The sequence below is a fragment of the Amblyraja radiata genome, chromosome 27 (genome assembly GCF_010909765.2).
Source record: "Amblyraja radiata isolate CabotCenter1 chromosome 27, sAmbRad1.1.pri, whole genome shotgun sequence".
In the NCBI taxonomy this organism is placed as follows: Eukaryota; Metazoa; Chordata; class Chondrichthyes; order Rajiformes; family Rajidae; genus Amblyraja; species Amblyraja radiata.
Window position 1 is genome coordinate 19,041,608 of NC_045982.1, and position 27,124 is coordinate 19,068,731.

At 42.4% G+C, this 27,124-nt stretch overlaps 1 protein-coding gene across 2 annotated transcripts in view; it reads right to left on the reverse strand.

Annotated features, from left to right (window-relative positions):
* dlgap3 (DLG associated protein 3) overlaps nt 1-27,124 on the reverse strand; it is a 390,319-nt gene that overhangs the window by 55,458 nt on the left and 307,737 nt on the right. For both annotated transcript variants that reach the window (XM_033045363.1, XM_033045362.1), the window contains exon 3: nt 10,407-11,504. In XM_033045363.1, coding sequence (XP_032901254.1) covers nt 10,407-11,438 — 1,032 coding nt within the window. In that variant the 5' untranslated portion in view covers nt 11,439-11,504. The remainder of the gene's footprint in view (nt 1-10,406; nt 11,505-27,124) is intronic.

The window sequence follows — 27,124 nt, forward strand, 5'->3', positions numbered from 1 at the left end:
GCAAACACTCGCCAGCCCCGGCTCCCCATCCGCATCTTCCACCGCCACTCCATCTCTCCCTCCGCCCCGGCTCTCCAACACCTGCGGCCCATGCAGTTGATATTAGTTTTGAAATTCTCATTGGTCACAGAATTTCTCAGGAAAGGCCATGAGAAATTCTGTGATCAGCGTGAGAGCGTGAGAATTTGGTGAAATGCATGGGTCTCACGCTCAATGCGTGAGAGTTGGCAGCTCTGCATAAGTGTACCAACAGATTTTATGTTGAATTGTCCATTAGAGTTAGGTGGGAATTTAAAGATTCGGAAGAACTTGGGGACCTAGCTACCATTCTATTGTTACACTTCATGTTGTCAAAACAGAAGTTGAAAGCAATCATGTTGTACAAGTGAGATATCAAATAGAGATACAAGGAACTGCGGATGCTGATTTACTAAAAGAGACACAAAGTGCTGGAGTAACTCAGTGGGGAAGGCAGCATCTCTGGAGATAGACACAAAGCAGTGACCCCATGGCTTTGTGTCGATCTTCAGTATAAACCAGCATCTGCAGTTCCTTTCTACACACAGCATCACTGGAGAACCTGGATAGGTAACATTTCCAGTTGTGTCCCTTCTTCAGACCAGGAAGGAGGGGAATTTATTGATGGATGCTACATGGAATGAGAATTGTTTTAAAAAGCACAAAACTGAGATTATACTTAGCCCTAATGAACTCCCAGTTCATGGCCCCTTCTCATTCTCACACCAACCTGTATATCCTTTGTCTTCCCAAATGCCAAGGTGTGGACAAACCCAAACTAGCATCTGTAAATACAATGTGTATAAAATCATGAGAGGAATAGATCGGGTAGATGCACGGAGTATTTTGCCCAGAGTTGGGGAATCGAGGTCCATAGGGCATAGGTTTAATGTGACGGGGGAAAGATTTTATAGGAATCTGAGGGGAAACTTTTTCATACAAAGGGTGGTTGGTGTATGGAACGGGCTGCTGGAGGAGGGAGTTGTGGCAGTGACTATTGCAACGTTTAAGAAGCAATTTGACAGGTACATGGAAAGGACAGGTTTAGAGGAATATGGGCCATATGCAGGCAAGTGGGACTAGTGTAGATGGGACATGTTGGTCACTGTGGGTAAGTTGGGCAGAAAAGCTTGTTTCCACACTATATGAGTGTGACTCTATGAGTAGAACAATACCTAATACTCTGCCTGGGTAGTCTCCAACCTAATGGCATGAACACGGAATTATCTAGTTTTGCCTGTGCTCCTCACTCTCTACTGCTGATCCAGTCAAGTTCACCAAACCACCCTTTGTCACCCAGTTTGATTCACCTTCGCCAACTAGTTCCATCTGCCAATTACCCTTCCTGATTCCACTTACCAACTTCCATGCTCAGCAACTGCTCCCTTGTGTCACCACTTATCATCCTCCAGCCTCTGTCTCTACCTCCACTCTCCCCACCACACATCTGCCCCCATCTCAACCATCCCCTTCCTCACCTGGTTCCAGCTATTGCCTGCCACTCCCTGTCTCACCTCTCCCTCTCACCTCTTTATATGGCTATCTGCCCTCTACACGCTTCGTGCTCACGCAGGGCCTCGACCTGAAACGTTGACCATCCCTCTGCTTCCACAGATGCTGCCCGACCCGCTGAATAGCGGGTTTGCTTCAGATTCCATCATCCGCAGTCTGTTATGTCTCCGAGGTCACATTGACTTGATTAAGAAATTATAAAGCACATCCTACTTCAAAAACAAAATTGACGGATTTGATATATTTCAGAAATGGAATGGCCAACATGATTCCAAAGTTTACGTGTTATGTTTTGAAGAACGTCTGGAAGAATATTTTTGATTCAGGTAGACTGAAAGAGCTCAATGAAAGATGCTTTCACAATAATAGGAGGTCGTTTTCGAGCTTGAGCTAAAAGCTAGTGGCCATAGCACAAATCACATGCCTTGAATAAGGTCAGATACATGTACTTCTGCTAAAACACATGTTTCCATTACACGATTGGATATAACTTGATTGATGAATTAAAGGATACTATTTGCATTAGGTGGAATGAATTGATTAGAAAAGGAATTCCATAGAGGGGCTAGAGCACTTAAATATCACTTTGGAAATTGGCAGGCAAAAAAAAATCTGTTTTGGAAAAAATGTTTCCATGTAGCCTCCCTACAGTAATTAAACACCACCGTCTTCTAAGAACACAGCTGCTGCTTTCACGGTGGATGGCCACTGAAATTGGCAAGTGATCGCTTCCATTGATACGTGTGCAATGATACAGTGCATTCAGAAAGTATTCAGACCCCTTCACTTTTTCCACATTTTGTTACGTTACAGCCTTATTATAAAATGGATTAAATTCATTTTTTTTATCAGCAATCTACACACAATAGCTCACAATAAAAAAAGTGAAAAAAAGGTGTCTAGAAATTTTTGCAAAATAATTAAAAATAAATAACTGAAATATCACATTTACATAAGCGTTCAGACCCTTTACTCAGTACTTTATTGAGGCACCTTTGGCAGTGATTACAACCTCAAGTCTTCTTGGGTATCACGCTACAAGCTTGGCACACCTGTATTTGGGTAATTTATCCCATTCTTCTCTGCAGATCCTCTCAAGCTCTGTCAGGTTGGATGGGGAGTATCGATGCACAGCTATTTTCAGATCCCTCCAGAGATGTTCGATCGGGTTCAAGTCCGGGTTCTGGCCGGGCCACTTACGGACATTCACAGACTTGTCACAAAGCCACTCTTGCGTTGTCTTGGACGTGAGCTTTAGGTCGTTGTCCTGTTGGAAGGTGAACGTCTGCCCCAGTCCGAGGTCCTGAACGCTCTGGAGCAGGTTTTCATCAAGGATCTCTCTATACTTTGCTCCATTCATCTTTACCTCGATCCTGACTGGTCTCCCAGTTCCTACCGCTGAAAAACATCCCTACAGCATGATGCTGCCACCACCATGCTTCACCGTAGATATGGTATTGGCCAGGTGATGAGCGGTGCCTGGTTTCCTCCAGACGTGACACTTGGCATTCAGGCCAAAGAGTTCAATCTTGGTTTCATCAGGCCAGGGAATCTTGTTTAGGTGCCTTTTGGCAAACTCCAAGCGGGCCATCATGTGCCTTTAACTGAGGAGTGGCTTCTGTCTGGCCACTCTACAATAAAGGCCTGATTGGTGGAGTGCTGCAGATATAGTTGTCCTTCTGGAGGTTTCTCCCATCTCCACAGAGGAACTCTGGAGCTCTGTCAGAGTGACCATCGGGTTCTTGGTCACCTCCCTGAATATGTTAGTAAGTCTCTATCCTAAGGCCCTTCTCCCCCGATTGCTCAGTTTGGCCAGGCTCTATGAAGAGTCCTGGTGGTTTCAAAGTTCTATTTAAGAATGACGGAGGCCACTGTGCTCTTCGGGACCTGCAATGCTCCAAAAAATGATTTCCCCAGATCTGTGTCTCAACACAATCCTGTCTCGGCGGTCTACAGACAATTCCTTTGTCTTCATGGCTTGTTTTTTGCTCTGACATGCACTGTCAACGGTGGGACCTTATATAGACAGGTGTGTGCCTTTCCAAATCATGTACAATCAATTTAATTTACCACTTGTAGACTCCTATCAAGTTGTAGAAACATCTCAAGGATAATCAATGGAAACACGATGCACCAAAGCTCAATTTTGAGAGTCACAGCAAAGGGTCTGAATACTTACGTAAATGTGATATTTCAGTTATTTATTTTTAATTATTTTGCAATAATTATTAAACACCTGTTTTCGCTTTTATATTATGAGGTATTGTGCGTAGATTGATGATTTAAAAAAAGGACTGTAACCAATTTTAGAATTAGGCTGTAATGTAACAAAATGTGGAAAAAGTGAAGGGGTCTGAATACTTTCTCAATGCACTGTACTCCGTAAATAATGTTACATGCAGTCTTTGGCACTTTTAGTTTACAGTAACAAAATTAACTTAAAGTTCCAAGAAAAATTCATTTTATGAAAATCCTGCATAAAAAAAACTAACTTTATTATTGTGACTAAATCTCTCCAGCTCCTAATAATCCCTTTTCTCCATTGGCACAATTGTTTTATAATATGATTTTCTGTAACAAAAGGTTTCTTTGGAACAAAACTATCTCATTATAGCAGAACGATCTGTATTTGCTTTTCCTTCAGGATTGAGAGTGTGAGACAAGCTCCTTGAAAAATAGCAGATTCAGAGGCAATTGGTGCTTTCAAGAAATACCTAATTTGTTATTGTTTGTGAATGAATGCTGCGGGTAGGAGCATTGTCTTCGACTATTTGCAGGAGGACTAGCAAGAAATTTGTATATTTTAAGGTAGCAGAAAAGCAGCAGATGGCATGTCAGATTCGGGAAATCATCTTTGGCCTTCAATCTGCCCTTTACCCTCTTCGGATTTCCGCATGTACCTTTGACAACACCCAAACATATAGCCAAGCTCTGCAGGATATTTACGTTTTGTGACACCTGTACTTCAACCCTGCTATCCATTCACAATGAGATGGTTGAACAAAAGCTCTGTGTCATGGTTACTTCGATGAGCAATTTCAAAGTATGCATTTTGAGAAGAAAAAACAAAAAATCAGAGGAAGCAATTTCCTTCATGATATTCTGGGTTACATAGCAGTGCCAATGAACCTTCTGCTTTTACTTTGATAATATTCATCCAAGAACTATGTCTGTTTAAACACTCTGATCTGTAAGTGTTAACACTTTTAAATGGCTCAGTACATCGTTATCTGTATTCCAGGGGAGAATGTCAAAGTTCAGTAATACATCTGTTTTGCTTTTTATTCTTTTGTATTATCGTCTGGTTTGTAATGGACCATCTTGCATCTATTCCATGTGTCAGCTAATCTCTTATCTACTCGTCACTTTGGTTTAAATGGCCATTTTCGGAGACATGTCATAAATTATGAATATTTACGCAGTATCTCCTTAATTGAACATTTTCAATTAAGAGTTTGAATGACAGCTGGTATGATCCATAAAGGAACTCTGAGACATCCGATTGGTAACAATTTGTACAACATTTTGGAAGAGTCTTGGGTTGTGATCGAGAAAATGAACAATTTGCATCCATTTTTATTTGATTTTTTAATCAATATATTTATTCAGCTTTTAGGCATGTGAATACCACGTGAGTGCATGATAGCCCATAATCAACTGCCCTTAAGCAGATTGTGATGTCACCTTCTCGAATTGCATCATGATAGCAGATAGCTTCCTGGACTAGTATTCAGAGGGCAGAACCTGGAGATGGAAGCTTGAATTCTACCATGGCTACCAAGGAATTTGAATTCAAATACACAAATACATTCAGAATAAAAAGTGCATGTCAATAATGAAACTATTGGATTGCCATATTACAAGTTTTAGGCTCATTTATGTACTTCAGGAAAATAAATTTGCCAAATTCAGTGGCCTGCTAGTGGCTCCAGAACCAGAGCGATCTAAACAGTCTCCGCTTATGTTTATTGCTGAGATATGGTAATGTGCAGATTTCATGCATACTAATATGCTGCAATGAGCTTGATGCTCATTAAACAGCACCAAAACAGTAGTGGAACTCACGTTAATTTAAAAGCAAGCTGACGAAAGCAGTATTTACAATGAAACAGGTAGACTGAATATTTTATAATTTCTAATGCTTTGAAATGTGGTCACTTTGTGGTATTATCCGCCTGTCGAGGAGATGAATAGATCAGAGCAAATCAAAATTTAGCTATATCTTAAAATGGAGGAAATAGCATAATAAATGGTTATTAGGCTGGATAGCCTTTCTTGCTTCTTATTTCTCATGTACCTCCATTACATACCCTGCACAAGTCCTTCCCAGTCTAGCAAAATGAAACCATCCTTACCCTGACAGCTGGTAAAAGTCCAAACTGAGGTCTTAGGCTAAATCCAATTACCATACGAATACAAAACGCAAAACGACACAGCACTAGTTGCACTAACTTGGGAGTCTAACTTGGGCTGGGTGGCCTAATTCTACTCCTATTCCTTATGACCTTATGAGTCTCACTCACAAAGAGCACAAGAACGACTGGTCTGGGGAATGAAAATGTCAGCTGTGACAGGAGGAGTGAAGGTCAGTGGCAAAAGCATTTAAATGGAGGTTGGATAATGCATCCTGTTCCATGGGGTGGGTGAATGGACAGCGAGTGTTTCTTTGCCAGGATCAAATAGCCAAACATACAAAAGGAAAACACTGAGGCACTCCAGTAGAATGCTGCATGAACTGATGGAGAACCTTAATTATTCACACTAATTGATTGCAGCGTTCTTTGCCATCTTTTTACAGACTATTTCTGGAATGAGCAAATTAACAACAGGCTATAAATATTGCAACAGTGCTGCAGGGTGTTTAACTGTAAATGAGGCACTTTGTTCCTCATTAAAGTGACGATCTTTGCTAACAATTTTTGTTCTTGAAGCAATGATCAGTTCCAGGTGATGCTTGTCAGCTTATTGATAGGCGTCTGATGTAACCAAGTAGATTGTTCTGCTGCAGATTAACCTGTCCATCAGGGTTAAAGGATCATCTATCAATCAGATTTGAAAAGACCATACCAACCATTCCTTCAAAATGCTTGAAACAGGGATTGGAGACAATTTAGTGACAAAGACACAATTGACGGCTAAAAAAATCAAAACTAGGCCTAAACACTACTGGTGCTAATTCCTGGGATGAATGTGTTGTTTTATGGTGAACAGCTAAATACATTAGAACGAAGGGTAGACTTAGTAAAATACATAAGAACATTAGGGTTAGTGGTTGGGAATTAGGAGTAAAGATCAACCTTAACCTAATGTATGACTGGGTAGATGTTAATATGTTTCCACTGATCTTGAACAAGGAGACAATAATCATTGGAAACTGAGATGCGTGGAAATATTTTCACTGATGTACTTACTATTCTATGTTCGATGTTAAAATTGTGAATATCTGGAATTCTCCATCAAGGAGGATTGTGGAGACAGGATTATTGGGGGGTGGGGGGGTGGGGGGGGGGGGGGGGGGGGGGGGGTTTCTCACCCCTGTACCCTTTTAAGTCAGCTTTCCATTATCACCACCACATCATACTCAAATATGGAAATCTGCTCCTGTAGTTCACTAACCTTACTGACAGAAACTGGTTGTTTAAGATGCACGCACAGGGCGATATAGTGGCGCAACGGTAGAGTTTCTGCTTTACAGCACCAGAGACCCGGGTTCGATCCCGACTATGGGTGCTGTCTGTATGGAGTTTGTGCGTTCCCCCGTGACCTGGGTAGGTTTTCCCCCCGTAGTGTGTTTCCTCCCCCACTCCAAAGATGCACAGGTTTGTAGGTTAATTTGCTTGGTAACATTGTAAATTGTCCCTAGTGTGTGTAAGATAGTGTTAATGTGTGGGAATCGCTGGTCATCATGGGCCGAGGGGCCTGTTTCCACACTGTATCGCTAACCTAAACAAAACTAAAACAAGAAGCAAACCCCACAGTCAATGGACAGAGGTTCCACCAAATCATTTGTGTTTTCCCTCAACTTCTGCCAGGCTCATTTTCCTTTGAGGGTGATCTTGTGGATAAGTATCTATGAGTGTCATTGACAAAGTCATAGCATCCCTATTTTGCACCCCAGTGCAAGATGTGGCACTGGAGAGAGGGGGTGAAGGTGTACAGCGAAGATAGTTCTTTAAGCATTGACTTATTTCTGAGCAGCCAGCACAGCACTAATGCAGGCATGGGGAGTTCTTCAGATTGTCTCTGCATTATCAGAGTGAAAACCATCTTAACAATTTTTTAACCAGGGTTTTCAGCACGGATTTTATTGTGCATCTGAATGACAGTTACTATACGGAAAAAGCATGAATTTTCTTTACCAGTCTCCATTCTTGCATGAACTACTGTATCCTTCAAGCTAAACCACTGGAATAAACAAAAGCATTGCCTGTATTTCTCTTCCACACTCCTTAACCATTGGCATTCATTCCTTTCCCCTTTCTCTACCATCACTGTCTCTACCATTTCTATGGCACCTTTAGCACTACAAAATAATCCAAAGCTTAGTATGTCCCAACAAACAACTGGAATTGTGCCCAGCAAGGTAAGAAGAAAAGGCAAGACCTGGATAGAGTCAATGTGGAGAGGATGTTTCAAGGTTCAAGGTTTCAAGGCCAGTTTACTGTAATTAAGGTACAGTGAAATTTGAGTTCCACTAGTGGGCCATAGCCTCAGAATAAAAGGCTGTACCTTTTTTGAAAGGAGATGAGGAGGAATTTCTTCAGTCAAAGGGTGGTGAATCTGTGGAATTCATTGCCATAGGCGGCTGTGGAGGCCAAATCAATGGATAGTTTTTAAGGTGAACATTGACAGATGCTTGATTAGTAGGGGTGTCAGGGGTTATGGGGAGAAGACAAGAGCATGGGGTTGAGAGTAAAAGATAGATCAGCCATGATTGAATAATGGGGTAGACTTGATGGGGCGAAAGGCCTAATTCGGCTCCTATAATTTATGAACCTATGAAAATACAAAGCTACCTGTCTGTAACCGTGGGATTTTATGGGACTCTGAGTTTCTGATCCATTTCCTCCCCACCTCTGTGATGCCATTTGATAACAGCCAGATTTTCCCCTTATGCTACTGAAATCCTCTGCTCTGCCTGCTTCAGCCTCTGACTCATCACTGTTCCATCCACCATGAATTTCGAATGTATCCTGCATTCAATACGGATCATCTATGGACACAAACTCCTCTTTTTTAAATTGTCTCTCGACCCCCCACTATCTTAACTTTAAATGTCCAGTTTTTCTGTTGAGATAATTTCCAAGATTTCACCTATACTGACCTTTGTAATACCCAGTCCTGCTCCTGGTCCATAATCACCACACAGTTATCTGATCCTTCCCACTTGTGCATATGGGCCCCACAATTTCTTACTCTGCTCCTGTCTTAAGAGCGTCCATAAATAATCAGGCTTTATTTCTCCCCCCTGTATCTCCTTGAAGTTGCATTCATTTCTCCCCTTGCTCTGCTGAAGTACTCCTGGCATGTTTCTACATTATAAGCACAAAAAATGCAAGACACAATATATTTGCATATGTAATTTTCCACATATCCTGTAATATGTTTACGCAGGAAAGGGACATGAATATTGCCTCTCATTAACTATTAACATTTAAGGAAGCACTTCCTCGGCATTTTAACAGAATCATTCATGGATACGTTTTTAAAATAATTTACCTCATGACTTTTTCAATTCTGATCTAAGCAGTTCAGTTTACATAACATAGCTGCACATATGCAATAGTTAAGTGAAAAAAATATTAATTCCATCTAATATGCAGACAATATAATTCCCTTCATTGTACAGTTGTAAAGTTCAATAGGTCTTCTTTGTTTAACTAATGCCAGAGGACTAATGCAAAGTACGAGGCAAATATTGAAAGTTACCATATGATTAACTTTTAGATCCTTGTAGAAGTGAATAGCAAGTCAGCTAGCCTGCTTTTGATAAAGTTCATCACATTGAAAAACATGTATTTTGATGCAGAGGAATTCAAATCAGTGCAAAAAAAGAACTGCAGATGCTGGTTTATACCAAGGATAGACACATATAGCACTGAAGTAACTCAGCGAGTCAGGCAGCATCTCTGGAGAAAAAGGAGTGGTGAGATAGTTCCCGACCCAAAACGGCAACTATCGTTTTCTCCAGAGATGCTGCCTGATCTGCTGCGTTACTCCAGCACTTTGTGCCTCTCAATTAAAATCAGTTCCTTGACTGGAGTGTCACAATTACCATCCATGTGGGGTTAATCACTGAATAATCTCTACTTCCCCTTTAGCAAATACTGTTTAATGAGGTGGTACGCAGGTTCAGTTTTGAACAAGCATCTTCTCTCTACTCACTGATGATGAGCCACAGTGGGTCCCGAGAGGAAGTTCTACATGGTAATAGACGAGTCTGAAGCGTAGATTGTCTGATTTAGTATTCACATGCAGAGGATCCAAAAGTCAACCATATGGCAATTGAAACACATTTGGGAGAAGTCATCGAAGAACTGTACAACTTAAATGCAATGAGCAGGAAGGAACTGCAGATGCTGTACGGTTCAGAATTGCAGCTTCGGTTTACACCGAAGATGGACACAAAGTGCTGGATTAACTTAGCAGAACAGGCAGCATCTTTGGATAGAAGGAATGGGTGACGTTTCAGGTCGAGAAGGGTCTCAAACCGAAATGTCACCCATTCCTTCTATTCAGAGATGCTGCCTGTTCAGCTAAGTTGCTCCAGCATTTTGTGTCTATCTTCAAATACAATGTCCTTGAATAAAGGTTCCATGGATTGTACATGTTGATGATCCTGTTTCTAAAGCTGGCAATAATGGTTTATCACCTACCTGAAGATAATGATAAGCTCTTTCTTGTGCCTTGATATCCTGTAGCATTGGTTTGTCTTGGTTCAGGCCCGAGCTGGGATAGGCCTCCCGGGCTTGGCTTACTGTCATGGTAGACCATGCACCACGTTTTGTGTGCTGTGAATCAGCCAGCATTGGCATGGCCGCACAAGCTAAACATTTCCCTTCACTGCTGCTTTTTAAGCTCTTCATGGTCAAATCTCTGAAGGCACTTTCAATGGGTTCTGTACAGTACTGGGTGGACTGATCCATAGAGTGCCTACTGGAGCCGGCAGTTACCATATAACTGCTGTCGCTGTCGAGGTTGTCATCTGAACTCCACCAGCCAGTGATCTTGGCTCTGTGCTTGGACTCCGATTTGCGTTCCTTGCTTTTACTCCTTTTTGCTGATCGCGACTGGTGGTGTTGATGGTGTTGATGGTGTTGGTGGTGATGGGGGTGGTAGCTGTCACCGCCTCTTCCCTCTCCCTTCGTCCCATTTATGTTTCCTTTCGAGGGGGCTTCCAGGGAATGGGACTTGGCGAAAAGCTTCTGCACGGAATGGACCAGGTGGCGGATGCGGCTGGGACTCTCGCTCCGCTGCTCTGCCGAGCTTGCCCGTTGGTACTGCAGTGTGTGGAACCCGTCGTGGTGGAGGGGCAACTGCTTCTCAAACTGGTCCAGCAGGTTGGCGGGCAGCCGGTTGATCTTGCTGGCCGTGTGGGTGGCAGCCATGCAGTCATCACAAGATTCATACTGCGGGTTGTGGTGCATCCTCGGAAAGGTGCTGCTGGACGACATCTGTTCATTCATGCTAACCTGCGCTGCGACACATTCAGCGGGCATGGTGCCTCTCGACACGCAGTAGTGATGGTCCATCGAGCAGGATTCGGTGGGACTGAGCAAGTAGGACTGCCTCGGGTCCTGGCTGTGATGTAGGTAATCATGGGAGTGATCGCTATCCTCAGGCATACAATGGCATGTGTGTGCGGAAGAATGTTGTGACTGGCTCCGACTCCCATTATATCCCTTCATTGTGTCAATAAAGCACGCAATTTTTCTTCATTCTTCAGGATTGCTCTGTACTGCTAGCCTCACCATCTGTAAAAGAGTTCAAAGCCACAAATGAAAACGTGTTAACATTATCACTGTAGTTCTTGAAACTACAAAAAAATACAAAATGAAGCTACAAAAAAAAAACTTGACAGAAATATCGGAAAACATTGAGCAATCGCAATCTTTAAAGTTTAATAGAACCATCCAAATTGTGGAAACTCAATAGTGATCTTTACAACAATATTTCACTGCAGACTTCCAAGTCACCAGCAGCTTTCAAATTAACACTTCAAAGGTTTATAGACTCATTTGACATTTCCTGCTTGACCTTGTAGTGTCTGATTCTAATAAACCCCCTGAAGCAGAGGGGCAGAGGATGTTGTTAAGATCTTTTCAATCCACTGGATATGTGCAGAATGCCTTGGCTTAATGTCTCTTCACAATGCTGTGCTCCCTCAGCATCACAATGAAGTATCAAGCCTGCATTAGATTCCCAACCCAGGTTTTACCAAATAAGCAAAATTGATATTTGGCTATTGGGAAAGGATCTTTAAAAATATCTCAATATAAAGATAGACACAAAATGTTGGAGTAACTCAGTGGGATAGGCAGCATCTCTGGAGAGAAGGAATGGGTGACATTTTGTGTCGTGACCCTTCATCAGACTCAGGGAGATATATTGGAGTTAAAATTTCTCAGAGTTTAAAAATATCTATTATTTGCCTTTGGTCACCCAAAAGGTAATTTAGTGGAGAGACACAAAACGCTGGAGTAACTCAGCGGGACAGGCAGCATCGCTGGAGAGAAGGAATGGGTGACATTTCTGGATGAGGCCCTTCTTCAAACTGGGAGACGGAATGGGTGATGTTTTGGGTCGAGACCCTTCTTCAGACTCAGGTAATTTAGTGGGACAGATGCCATATTTTTTATGGACAAGCAGCATATGGTCATGATGGTACAATCAGCTTGTGTGGCGATGATTGGCTAATTTACCAGCCGTTCAAGCTTAATGACCATACAGCCTGATGTGACCGAGCTTGATTTAATGTACATAATTACACCCAACTATTCTTCATTCACTGCATTGTTCTGGAGAAATTATCCTGCTTTATTCCATTTGCCACTTAAATAGATAGTTTAATGGAGTAAGTTGACTCTGTATGCTGCATAGTAAGTCATTTGGTACGTCAGAAATCCCACCACAACTCCAATTAATTAATTGACACAGGGTTGACCTGAAATCTGATTTATGGAAATAACCACATTTTCATTCAAATAATGAAATGAAAATCAGGAGATTGGATAATGGGTATGTTCTCAGCCTGCCCGTCTCCATTTGTCTGGAAAGGAATCTAATTAGGAGTAAAATAAAACAGTTAACATTTCAGATCATGACAAAGGTTATCGAAGCAAAATGCTCACCCTTTCTTGTCTACGTCTAATCTACTACATATTTCCAATACACTCTGTCAGTGTGAAGAAGGGTCCCAACCTAAAACGTCACCCATCCCTTGTCTCTGGAGATGGTGCCTGATCCGCTGAGTTACTCCAGCACTTAGTGTCTATACTCTATTATACTAGAATTAAACCATTTTCAGTTTTTTGGTTTTGGAATATCATGAGTTAGATTTTTACAAAATTTGCAGTGAAATAAATCGAAATACCTTCGCATTTTCAATGGGAAAGGTGTCATATTAAATCTGATTTGATGACCTAGATGCTGAAGCTAAATCCCAATTGCTTTCGTAAGAGCTGGGAAAATGTTCAGTCTATGAAGGTTCCATACAAGAGCTGTGATAATCATTTACTTTACCTTGCCACTAATTTAATAAAACTACTTGTTCCTATTTGTAAAAGTTACAATTAATACATTTCATTATAATAGGATAACAAGCTGCCAGCCAGCCAATGATACCAAGTGCTTTCTATCAATTGTCAAGGTGCATAAAAAGTAGTAACAATAGGGCTTTTACAAACTTTAATACGTTTGATAGTGCAGTGATTAACTTAGTGGACCAGTAGTTTACGTCTGGATCATTGATCAAGGGGAACAAGACGGAATCCCATCATAGCTGCTGCAGAATTTAGATTTAAAGAATTAAATACATTTGGAATTGAAATTAAAAAACAAGCTAATTTCAGTAGTGACAACCATCTTCTTCTTTTTATTGAGTCCACACACAAGATTAGAAGTTGTTCAGCCAGAAATGAACACACTTCTCAGCATCTGCATACAACGGTGTCTGTCTTGTCTCTTCTTGTGCGTGGTGGTGGAAAGATTGGTGGAAACAGGGCCGCGACGTGAACGCTCTTTCCTTGACCCCAGTGACAACCATGAAACAACAGGATTGTTTCAAAAACCCATCAGGTTCAATAATGTTCTTCAGGGAAAGAAATCTGCTGACCTTTGTGACTCTTGGCTCATCAACATGGTTAACTCTTAGTGTGTAGGAAGGAACTGCAGATGCTGGTTTAAATTGAAGATAGTCACACAATTCTAGAGCAACTCAGTGGATCAGGCAGCGGATCTGGAGAAAAGGAATAGGTGACGTTTCGTGTCCAGACCCTTCTTCAGGCTGAGAGTCAGGGGAAGAGGTACTGAGAGATATAGATGGTGGTATAGAGAGCTACAGAACAAATGAATGAGCAGGGGGAATCACAGAGGGGGAGCAGGAAGAGAGGATGTTGCAGAGCTCTCATCAGAGAGAGGAGGAGAACTTCTTCAAAGTAGGCATACCATGAGAAGAATTGCAGAGGAGCAGATACTGGTTTTAATCGAAGATAGATACAAAAAGCTGGAGTAACTCAGCGGATAGCTGCCTCTTCAGTTCAGGAGCAGTAAGTCAATAATGGGCATTAGGTAATTAAAACAAAGTTCTCACATTTTGGGAAGAAAATGCATTTTTTGAGGTTCATTTCCAACACATATCCAATACAGCAGCACGGGGAGGAACTCCCACCCGCTGCTCAAATTCACAAATATTCCTTTGGAATGTTCTGCAAGAATGTTTATGTAATTTGCTCACATGTTACTTTCACTTGAGGCTTTTTTTAAAAACATAACATTATTCTAAGCTGACGTTGACTGCATATTCAGCTTCATGTGAAATAGAATCATTGCTGCAGCACATTTGGAATGTGGGAGGAAACTGGAGTACCCGGAGAAATCCCACACAGGTCACGGGGAGAACGTACAAACTCCGTAGTCAGGATCGAACCCGGGTCTCTGGCACTGTAAAGCAGCAACTCTATCGCTGCACCACCGTGCCATCCTCTAAGTCTAAGGGACTCCACCACATTAGTTGATTTTTGACCAGAAACAAAAAATCACTGGCAATGAATCTCTTAACTGCTGGATCATGGGTTGGATAATCTGACCCATTGGCCACAGCGGGGTAGCAGGAACCAAGCCATACGTATGTTGGCAGTCTAATACAAATGCCCCAGTCAGCATTGTGCTACGATTAGACCGGGGCAAGGTTTTGCTGACAGTCAAGCCTTTACACCAGTATAAGGGACTCTGCCTTCAGAAACATGGAACACATAACATTGAACATATATAATTCACCGATTCCATACTTTTCCTCAACATTTCAAAATCAAAATAATTAAGTGTGTTAAATTCTAAGCAAAGAAAATAACAATTGATGTTAGAACAAAGCTTTTAGCAGACTCCTCATACGATCCGGCTACTGATTGATATGTTTTCTGGTGGCTGGACAGCTAAACTAATCTCATGCTTGGCTTTTATAGGAATATTAGACCATAATTTAAATTAATTAACTACGAACACAAACATATGTCAAGTGTTGTGATTTATAAGTGGTTTCATCGCTTAAAAAATAGCTTTTCCTTTACTCCATTACAGGTTGTGGGTGTTGGTGTAAAACCAGCATTTATTATCCATTACTAATTGTCCTCAAACTGAAAGGTTTGTAAGGCAGTTAAAAGATCAATTAAAAGCCAACATTGCTTGCGTGTCTGCAGTTACTTACAAGATGTCGAAACTGGGTAAGGAAAACAAAATTTAGCGAATCAGATGAGTTTTTGGAACATTTTTGGAGTTTTGCAGTTACCATTGTAGATTTTCAAATTTATTTAAGTAAGAAAGCTATCAAGGTGCGATTTGAATTCATGTTTCCAGATAATGGTGCAAATATCTGTGAATATTAGCAGAGTTCCATAACAACATGACCACGGTACCCATTATATGAAATAAAATACAGGAACTCAGAGCAGGTTAGACCCATACACGACTCAATTCATTGGCTAATGGATAGCCCAGTGATGACACAATATTATTTATCCAAAACATAAAACCATCCCTACTCAAAGGATATTTTATTAAAGAGTAAAGTGGATGGAAAGGGTATCTCCAGAACAATACTCTGGGGCCAACACCTCAACTAATAAGGGAATTGATCCGCATAATAGGGGATTGATGCCCCTCTCACCCTGGCCACAAACTCTTTGAATCACTTCCCTCTGGAAGGCGACTCCGGACTGTCAAAGCTGCCACAGCCAGACATAAAGACAGCTTTTTTTTTCCATGAGTAGTAGCTCTACTCAATAACCAAAAATCTGTAGCCTCCTTTTGCTCTGGTATTTTATTTAATTCACATATTTAATCAATAATGTTTTATAATTATTGTTTAATGTTTTATGTGTCATTCCCAACTATCACTGTATGTCGTTGTCACTTGCGGGCGGAGCACCAAGGCAAATTCCTTGTATGGCCATTAAACTAATTAATTAATTAATTAATTAATACATTAATAACAAATCCAATGTTGATGTACTGTCATTGTCACAGATGGAATGAAATTGTGATTATGGTCAAGTCGCCACAATCTGAGGAATGAGAATAAAACAAACAAACTCTTGGAGGAACACAGGGGGTCAAGCAGCATCTATGGAGAAAATGGACAGACGACATTTCAGATTGGGATACTTCTTCTGACCCTGTCATCAGACCTACAGCAGGGGAATTGCTGTTGTACTCTGGTGGACTGCAAAATATTTTTCTGCTCAGATGAGTTGCATTAGTTTGGGTTGGGAGGATATGACATCTGCACCTCTCCAGGAGCTTAAACTACAGTTTCAATGGGAACTAGTCACACTTCAATGATCCCCTCGACTCTGTCAACAGGGATTAAAAGTCATCCACCATTTTTTCTTCTTTCAACACTTTCCTTTGCAACCACAGGGGGTGCAGCACTTGCTCTGTTATCTCATCTCTTTTCACCATGAAGTGAAGCAACAATTCACTCAGACTTTTTTTCCAATTGAATGTATTTCATTCAGTGCTCAAGACATGATCTGCTCCCTGCTGAAGAAACCAATCCAGATTGGGTGAACACTTTGCAAGGTAGTCTGCAAGGGAGACATGGTGCTTCCAGTCACCCGTCACTTCCATTCTCCACCCCACTCCCACTGTGACCACTCAGTCTCTTATATTGTTCTAATCATGCTCAAAATAAGCTTGAGGAACAGCACGGTTGTTGTTCCTAATTAGGGCAGCACAGTGGCGCAGTGGTAGAGAGCTACTGCCTTACAGCACCAGCGACCCGGGTTCGATCCCGAATACGGGTGCTGTCTGTACGGAGTTTGTACGTTCTCCCCATGACCTGCGTGGGTTTTCTCCAAGTTCTTTGGTTTCCTCCCACACTCCAAAGACGTACAGGTGTGTCAGTTAATTGGCTTTGTGTAAATGTAAAATTGACTATAGAGTGTGTAGGGTAGTGTTAATGTGCGGGGATGGCTGGTCAGCACGGACTTGGTTGGCCGAAGGGCCTGTTTCCGTGCTGTATCTCTAAACTAAACCAAACTAAACTAAACTAAACTAAACCTCATTTTCCATTTGGCGGTATATTGGAGCCTGGAACTCAACATTAAATTTAATAATTTCAGTTAACACTTCCTTTTGTCTCTTTCCACAGATGTAGTTGTACGTTTCCAGTTAAATGTATTTCCTTTTATCACTTCGGTTTCTAACTACTAGTTTCCGAAGCGATTGTTACCGTGGCAACTTTGCACCTTGCGCCTTACAATAGGCATTCCCTCTCTTTACCCTCCGCCTGCTTACATTCATCTTTTCTCACCTTTCCAGCTTTAATGAAGGGTCCTTCACCCAAAGCATTGACTCAGTTTCTCTGGGCACAGATGTTACTTGAACTCCTGAGTGATTTCAGTATTTGTTTCCGGCATCGACTGCATGCATTATTTAAAATTTAATAAATAATTTATGCTCCGTGGAATTGTATAGGATATAAAAAGGTGTGCGTTTGTGATAGAATTCTCAAAGGGGATTTAGGACCTCGCAAAGATCATGACGCCTTATTTTCTTGTTGGCCGGGAAAAACTATCTTGAAGTAGCCATTCAAGTTATCATTCGTAAACCACTCTGATTTCTTGGTTTGTTACTTCAACAGAATCAATCTCCTAAATGATCTTTCCATAAAATCACTGCGAGCCGACAATTATCCAATAAGCTATGAAAGGGAAATGAAAAGTCCCTACAGACAAATTAAATAAACAGGGTAGAAAAGCAACAAGTCTTTTTACTGAATTATCTCTCACCTTGTGTCGTTCTTGGCACATTCTCCCAGTAACGGCCTTGATCTAATACATGGTTTGAAGCACCAATTATTATTGTATGCGGATAATTATTCACAGGGTGAGCCGAAGGTCGGACATGTCATAATACTCTAATTGATTAGTCTCTTGGACGGTAACATAATGAAGGTGAAAGATATAATATTGTTATAACAGGATACCATGCATAACCTACATGTTATGATGAGGGCACAATCTATTTGAGGTGGTGGACATTTTCACATGCTCTATGCCAATTATTAGAGGATTTTGAATTAACTTTGGGTAGATATAATTACTTTAGATGACATGACAAAATAATTTTTACTTGTGTCAGCTTTATGTCACCGATAGTGAGCGGCTTTGAGTTACAGTGCTTTCCAGCTTCACAACAAGGCCTTCAGGTCTTAATCTACTTTAGCATTTCACTGTGTATTACTGTGGAAGCTCTGCTCTGTTGGAAGTGGCATTTTTCAAATGTGGGATTACATCAAGCTCCCATCTGTGTTCCCGGGTCAGTGTAAGATTCCCCCGCGCTATTTGAAGTGTAGCTTAACTCTCCGAGAGTTTTGGATAACACCTTTCCTTTAATTAACATCAAGAGAACAAAATATCACGTTCACTCATTTGCTGTACTTTGAACAAGATATTCAGGCATGTGCTGTGGATGTATGAGGAATTGTGACAATGCAAGATGTATCTCGACAGAAATCTGTAATCAAATATTAGGGCGGCACGTTGGGGCAGCAGTAGAGTTGCTGCCTCACAGCGCTTGCAGCGCCGGGGACCCGGGTTCGATCCCGACTACGGGTGCGGTCCGTATGGAGTTTGTACGTTCTCCCCGTGACCGTGTGGGTTTTCTCTGAGATCTTTGGTTTCTCTGAGATCTTACGTTGAGGGAATACGTGAAGAACCCCGCCAGGACACATGCGTGTCATTCTTCAAAGCAGCGGTGTGAAATCACAGATAACTGTAATGACTTAAACATAGTAAGATTAGAGAAAGAAATACCAGTTGAGTATATGATCATGGGTGGGAGCGGAGGGCACGTATTCCCTCAAAGTACTCCTCATAAAATAATGATCAAACTTCGAACTGGAAAGTTCTCGTTTAATCTTACTATTTTACTTCGGAGTCACGTGAGTGACTACGTGAAGATTTCAAAGCTCTGTGATTTCATGCCGTGGAAACGAGTCCATGCATCACATCTGCCTTAATGACTGTAGGAGGAATTGTGTCAACATAATTTAGACATGAATCCGACATTAAATCCATGAAATTTATTAACACAAATTATAACCCCTATAAGGGAATTGATCCGCATAAAAGGGGATTGATACCCCTATGGGGTAAATTAAATTACAGAACTTAAAATTGTTTCTGCAAACGTTCCAGGTTTCATGACTGGTTTATGATAAAACAGTTGGAATGTTTTTTCCCCTGACCATCCTGCTGCCTTGAGGATTTGGTCCATTGGTACATCCAACTGCATAGCTGCCGATGTAGCTGCAGCCCTGGTGGAATGAGATTTAAAAATATTAGTATCCACCCCAGCCTGTGTTAGAACCTGTTTCAGCCATCTTGAGATGGTCTGGACCGTCACTCTTTTGTGTGGTTGCTTATGGCTGACTAAAAGTGCCATCTCATTGCCTCTGATGATTTTCGTTTTCTCCATGTATAACGACAAATGTCTTACTATACAGAGACGATCATCTGTTGGGTAAGACCTAAATTCTATATTGAGGCCCGCTGATCCCTGTCTGTTCTGCTTTACTAATTCATAAATATGAAACGTAATATTTTCAGATGAAGAAGTCATGTTGTCCAAACTTAATTTATGTAATGACTGTACCCTTTGTGCCGTGACCAATGCCATTAGCATGACTGTTTTTAATGTCAGTCTATGTAGGGACAGAGCTGTTGCTGGAGACCAATTCCTGAGCATCTTCAGGACAATACTCACATCCCATATTTGGGAGTACCTGGTTCTTGGGGGATTGGTATTAAAAATTCCCCTCATAAGTTTTGTTACCAGTGGGTGAGTCCCAACAGAGTGACGCTCTGTTCCTTGCCATAGATAAGTTGATAAGGCACTTCTGGCGCAGCTGATGGCACTATAACTGAGCCCCTCATCATAATGGAGGCCTGCCAGGTATTCCAGAACAGACGGGATGTTCATATCTCTGTAGGTGATGCTGTTTTTGTTACAATACATCTCCCACTTCCTGATATAGACCAGATACTGTTTTTTGGTGGACTGTCTTTGGGCCGCCGAAATCATGTTCACTGTTCGGTCCGTCAGTCCCAGCTGTAGTAGAGGTATTTTTAAACTCTACAAATTAATAAATTCAAAAAGTTATGGCATGGGTGGCTATCCCTTGTTACGGGATGAACCAACAAGTCTGGTCTATTCGGGATGGTGATACATGGTTCTAATAACATGTTCAGTATCACTGGGAACCATGGTTGAGTAGGCCAATCGGGTACTACCAAAATACCAGACGCAGAGTCCTGATGTATTTTCCTTAATACCCGACTGATGAGGCAGAAAGGAGGGAATGCATAAATAAACAATTTCCCCCAATGCAGCGAAAATGCATCTGTCGCTGCTGCCCCAGGGCCTGGTTCCCATGAAACATAATTTGATAACTGGTGATTAAGCCTGGATGCGAATAGATCGATATCTGGTGTTCCATATCGTGCTGTAATATCAGCAAATACTTTTTTATTCAACATCCATTCGGTGTTTTCATTAAATTTGTGTGACCTGGTGTCTGCCACTAAATTTAGTTTACCTGGTAGGTAAGTAGCTGATATCCAAATATCTCTCTGGATACACCACTGCCAAATTGTATTAGCCAGATTGTCACATGATGTCGATTTGTTTCCACCCATGTGGTTGATATATGCTACCACGGTGGTATTGTCAATCTGTAGTCTAACATGCTGGCGATATGACCCAGTACAATATGACTTTAGGCCATAGAATGCACCCAACATTTCCAGGTAGTTTATGCCCAGTGTGAGTAATAATGATGCCTCCTGAGCAGTCCATCTACCTCCACAGCTGGAGATGGAATTGGTGGCACCCCAACCAAGTGCACTGGCATCAGTTTGTAGCACCATTGAAGGGTTGCTGATAATGATTGGATTGAAACAAAGCCAAATGTTATCTATCCACCATTTTAGTTCCATTATAGCATTGATTGGTATATATATATATAACAACGTATAACAATTACAGCACGGAAACAGGCCATCTCGACCCCTCTAGTCCGTGCCGAACACGTATTCTCCCCTAGTCCCATATACCTGCGCTCAGACCATAACCCTCCATGGTAGCTTCATTGGTCTGTCAAAATGACCAGCATTGATTTTGAGTGCTTGTATTTTTGCTCTCTGTAAATTTTGGTAATGTAAAGGTCCAAATTGTGTGGCTGGAAAGGCAGCCACCATTTTGTCAATTACTTTTGCTACCAATCTGATGGATGGTTTACTGATGTCAATGAGGTTATTGCAAGCCTCTATTAAGTCTATAGCCTTTCCCTTTGGCAAAGTCACCGACATGTGAACTGAGTCAATGGTGAACCCCAAATAGTCCATTGTAGTGGAAGGCGTTAATTTAGATTTAACTGGATGGATAATAAACCCCAGTTTTTCAAATAACTGTTTTGTGGCTGTTACAGTTTGTTTGGCCAATTCCAAAGTTTTGCCCACAATACGTATGTCATGTAGATATGCCATGACCATGTGTTTTCATTTCCGTAGAAACGCTAGGGCTGGTTTCAAAATTTTTGTGAACAGTCTGGCGGCTGATGTTAAACCATTTGGCAGCGCTCTATACAGCTGTCCCATCCAGTTGAATTTTAAGAAACATCTGTGGTCACCTCGTATAGGCACTGAATAGTAAGCATCTTTTAAATCGATGCTAGCCATGAAGTAACCTTTGGAAATCAATTGTTTAGCAGTAACAAAGGTTTCCATTTTAAAATGAATATATTGTACAAATGTATTCAATTTGGTCAGATCTATGATGATGCGACAACCACCATCTTTTTTGTTTTTGGTAAATATATGGGACACGAATTCTAGCGGTTCGTGTTGGGATTTTTCAATTACACCTTTTGAGTAAAGCCGCTCCAGTTCAGCATGCGCTTCTGATTTCTCTTTACCAGAAAGTACGAACATTCGGTTCGGTACATGCTGAACTGGAGGGCTGTACTTGTGTATAAATTCTATTGTATATCCCTGGATACTGCTTAAAATATAAGTATCGGTAGTTAACATGCTCCATGCATCCAGAAAGGAGTGTAATCTCCCCCCAACCTCCATGCTCCCTGTATTTTGTAGGGAACCAGACCCACCTACCTCTATAGTTACCAGTGGCAGGTTTACTTCTTTTGTAAATCCTTCGTTGATGTTGAGGCGGTGGTGTCTGGGTTTGTGGTTTGGTTGATGTTGGAGGTTCGCGTATCTTCCAAGAAGGCCGGCCTGGGCCATGGCCTAAAAAAGACTCATGTTTGGTGTACCGGACCTTCGAGCTTTCACCAGTCGGTCTTGTTCTACTGGTGGGTGCGTAGGGATGCTGTCTGTGGCTGTAGTGGGTTTTTGATGAAGTCCCTTTTATGAGTCCCAGGGTTTTTGCTTCCTCATTGAGCTCCTTGACTTGCTTCAATAGGTTACCTCCAAATAGTAGTATTGGTGGTTTTATGTTCCCAGGTTTGCACAGACCCGCAAATTTCGGATTTAAAGTGGGTCGGATGGCATTCTTCCTGATGCTGTTTATCTCATATTGAGTGTTGCAAAGCAATGCCAGTGCATCCTGTTGGTCCTGGGACATGTCCTTCTCATCCACTGTGCGGGTGAATGCTGTTATCCCTGCTGTTAGGAGTTTTAATACCTTTTGGAGTTTGACATCCATGCCTCTAACTCCTATTCCAATATGTTTCCATATACAAGTATTGACTACTGGAACATTCAGGGATATACAGTTACCCGGTGCCAGGGGTCTTGACGTGGAGTCCAATACAGCCTGTTCTTGTAGCTGGTTAAAAGACATATAGTCTATACTGGCAGCAAGCTTTTGCTCCAGGTTTTGGCCAGTCTGGTCTGGCTGTATGAAGTTGGACACCATGTCCAGCAGATTTTCTCGTTCCTGCATCCCCTGCACACTTGATTCTTCTTCTGCGAACCCCTCTTCAGGATCAGCCCAGTACTGACCCCCAGTGCTCCCTTCTGATGAGGGAGATGCACTGTGCAGCCCTACAAGAGGTGCTGCTGTGGGTTTTCCATAGAGCCCACAGTGACTCGACTCCATCTCCCGGAGCCTGTCACGTTGGAGCAAATGCTCCACGCACCGCTCCATCCGGCTCCAGCGCTCACGGTCGCTGGCCGCCTGCGGTTGCTCAAAGTCGGACTTATCTGAGTCCACGACTTTGTTAGTTTTCTGTCTTGCCTTACCGCCCGGCCGCGGAGTAGATCTGGCCGGTGCGGAGGCGAAATCGGGCACAGCTGATCTCATTATCAGTGATTCAAGTGCCGCTGGCCGCTGCTGGCTGCCCGCTACTCCGCGGTCCTCCCCCACCAGCTTTGTCGCAGCCCTTGTTGCTTTCTTAGACTTGTCCATGCTTCCCACCTGTAAGTTGGTATAGGAAACACAGAAAAAGACCGCAGAGTAACTCTTACCTGCTGGTTCCGGCTTTTTAAAAACTGCCGCTGCGGGGGAACGTCGTTCCACCCCACCTGACGTTTCGCAATGCGTGTAGTGATATGACACGCATGCGTCCTGGCGGGGTTCTTCACGTAGTCACTCACGTGACTCCGAAGTAAAATTGGCTTGGTGTATGTGTAAATTGCCCCTAGTGTGTGTAGGATAGTGTTAATGTGTGGGGATCGTTGGTCGGCGCGGACTCGGTGGGCAACAGGGCCTGTTCCCACGCTGTATCTCTAAACCAAACTAAATATTCAATGGCAGCCTAATTCTATTTTCAGGAAAGTTGAAATATTATTATTAAGAAGACTTTAGGTGTTTGCACATCTTAACCTTGATTTTAAAGAAAGTCCCATTTCTATCTCTTTCCAAACATACAATGAGCAGGTGAGTCCTCTTGCAGAAAACTACGAGTGTCGCTTATTGTTCCCATCCACTCTGTAGGAGGTCAACCCAATCATCCGTCCACATAGGAATCTGCTCAAGGATATTCAAATAGGACTCCATCAGAGATATCGGTAAGGTCTCCACGTTCGGGCTACAGGGATCTTGTGCTATTAGGGCACTCCACAGTCTCCCTGTCTCGTTATTGATATTTTTTTTAGAAGAAGGGTCTCAATCCGAAACATCACCCATTCCTCCTCTCCCGAGATGCTGCCTGATCTGCTGAGTTACTCCAGCATTTTGTGTCTGTCCTCATTGATATTGCCATCCTTGTCTCACAATGATAGGTGGGTAACTTCAGCAATTCTCAGTGCAATAAATTACACTTCAAACAATTTGAGCAAGGCATTCTTTAAAACAATGACAACAAAAAAATGGAAAATTAAAACAAACTGCAGATGACGGAAACCTGAAATAAAAACAGAAAAACTGGAAACACACAACAGGACAGGCAGTATCCGTGCAGAGAGAAATGGTTAACCTTTCAGATTCAGGACTCTTCATTAGAACTGAGAAAGTGAGTAAAAAAAGATACAAAGTGCAGGTTCAGGGCCTGTCCCACTTAGGCGATTTTTTAGGCGATTGCCGGCGACTAGGCTATCGCCACACGGTCGCCGGGGTATCGCCTGTATGATCGTGAGTAATCTCCTCAGTCGCCCAAAGAGTCGTAGCGTTTTTCTGGTCGCTGTTGGATTTTGAAATGTTCAAAACTAGTCGTAGCTTGTCTTCTCCTGACGTAGGTGCTGTCGTAGGTTGTCGTAGGTTGTCGTAGGTTGTCGCCAAGATGATGTAGGTCGTCGCCAGGTGGCGTAGGTTGTCGCCGGTGCTGACTTTGGTGAATTCCATTGTCGTAGTCGCCGGAAGTCGCCTAGAAAATTGCCTAAGTGGGACAGGCCCATTAGTCCAGTCGCCGTTTTTTCGGTGACCTGCTACGACTATGACAGTCGGACGGCGGCAGTTGCCTAAAAAAATCGCCCAGTGGGACAGGGGCCTTAAGGCATCATCCTTGGCGAGGTGATTTTTTGGGTCGGGACCCTACAAGAATTTTTGTAACATGGTGGTTGGGGGAGAAATCTGGAAGGGAGGAGGGGCAGGACAAAGCATGCAGATAATAGATGACATAGGTGAGGGAGGGGGGGGGTGGGGGGTTGGTGGTTGTTGATAGGCAGATTGCTGGACCCAACGTGATTCTCAACCTGAAACATCACCTATCCACACTCTCCAGGAATGCTGCCTGACCTGCTGAGTTACTCCAGCTCTTTGTGTCTTTTTGTTTCTACTTTGTTTCTACAAGAAAACAAGTTCGTTTTAGATCATTCATTTTTCTCTTTCAAAATTATTATAATGGATTGAACACCTGAAACACACGGCTTTCTTTCTTTAAATCCTCATTCACAGAGTCTTGGGGAATGCATCTGGCGAGTCCAGAACCAGGGGCCACAGTCTTAGAATAAAGGGAAGGCCATTTAAGACTGAGGTGAGAAAAAAACGTTTTCACCCAGAGAGTTGTGAATTTGTGGAATTCCCTGCCACAGAGGGCAGTGGAGGCCAAATCACTGGATGGATTTAAGAGAGAGTTAGATAGAGCTCTAGGGGCTAGTGGAATCAATGGATATGGGCAGGCACAGGTTACTGATTGGGGACGATCAGCCATGATCACAATGAATGGCGGTGCTGGCTCGAAGGGCCGAATAGCCTCCTCCTGCACCAATTTTTCTATGTTTCTATATTTCACTCAGTCAAAAGGAAAAAGAAAAAAATATCCTCAGTTCAAATAAAAATATCAGCATCTTGAAACATGCATTTCTTAACGCTCCACTTGTGAGAATCGCAAACATTAGCTAGTCATGATGCATCTGTAATAATGATTCTTTAGCATTTATCAAGTGCCTAATGAGCTACTTAATCAACATTAATGTTGAGAATTTCATTAATCAAGCTTTAGATTGCAAAATAAAATCACATTGGAAGGTAGCACAAACTATAAAAGAGTGTAATTTTCAAAGCAAACCATTATTCTTCTCAAAGATAGACACATGCTGGAGTAACTCGGCCGGACAGGCAGCATTTTTGGATGGAAGGAATGGGTGACATTTTGAGTCGAGACCCTTCTTCAGACTGAGTCAGGGGAGAGGTAGTTACAGAGACAAGAAAGTGTAAGAGATCTAAAGAGATGAAGAGCAAGGAAAATGTTCTTTAAACCCTACATCATGGTAGATCCGGAACTCGTTGAGGTGGGGGCGGAGGGGAACAAAGGTGGGGCCTCTGTTGAGGACAGACCATTCCGTATCGGAAAGGGGGAGGTCAGGGGGGATGGTGAAGACACGCCAAGGGTGGGGGTTGTGGTCAGAGGAGGGCAGGCAAGTGGTCTTTAAGTTCTACATCGTGGCATATTCTTCTTTCTTTCGTTCAACAGAATGCGTGAATAACACCCCAACAATGCAAAAAGGAAAGGATTACATTGCAATTAGTTATAGACCATTGAAGGCAAGGCTAACACCATGATTGACCTGGGAGAAAGGCGGAAAGAAATTTCATTCCAGCAACGTGTTGTGATGCCAAAACAATGCCAGTAGTGGCCACTGCGAGGCTCTATATTTTGACCGATTGTGAGGAATCCTTGTGTGCCGGAGGGAAGGACTTGAGCTATAAGGAATCTTTTGCACAGCAGGTGGTAGAGCCCGCTGCCTTGCAGCTCCAGTGACCTGGGTTTAATCTTGACCTCGGGTGCTGTCTGTGGGGAGTTTGCATATTCTTCCTGTGACCACGTGGGTTTCCTCCAGGTGCTCCAGTTTCCTACCACATCCCAGAGACAAAGGGTAAAGGACAAAGGACATTTATTGTCACATACAGCAATTGGTGCAGTGAAATTTGAGTGGTGAGTTTGTAGGTACAATTGCCCCTAATGTGTAGGGAG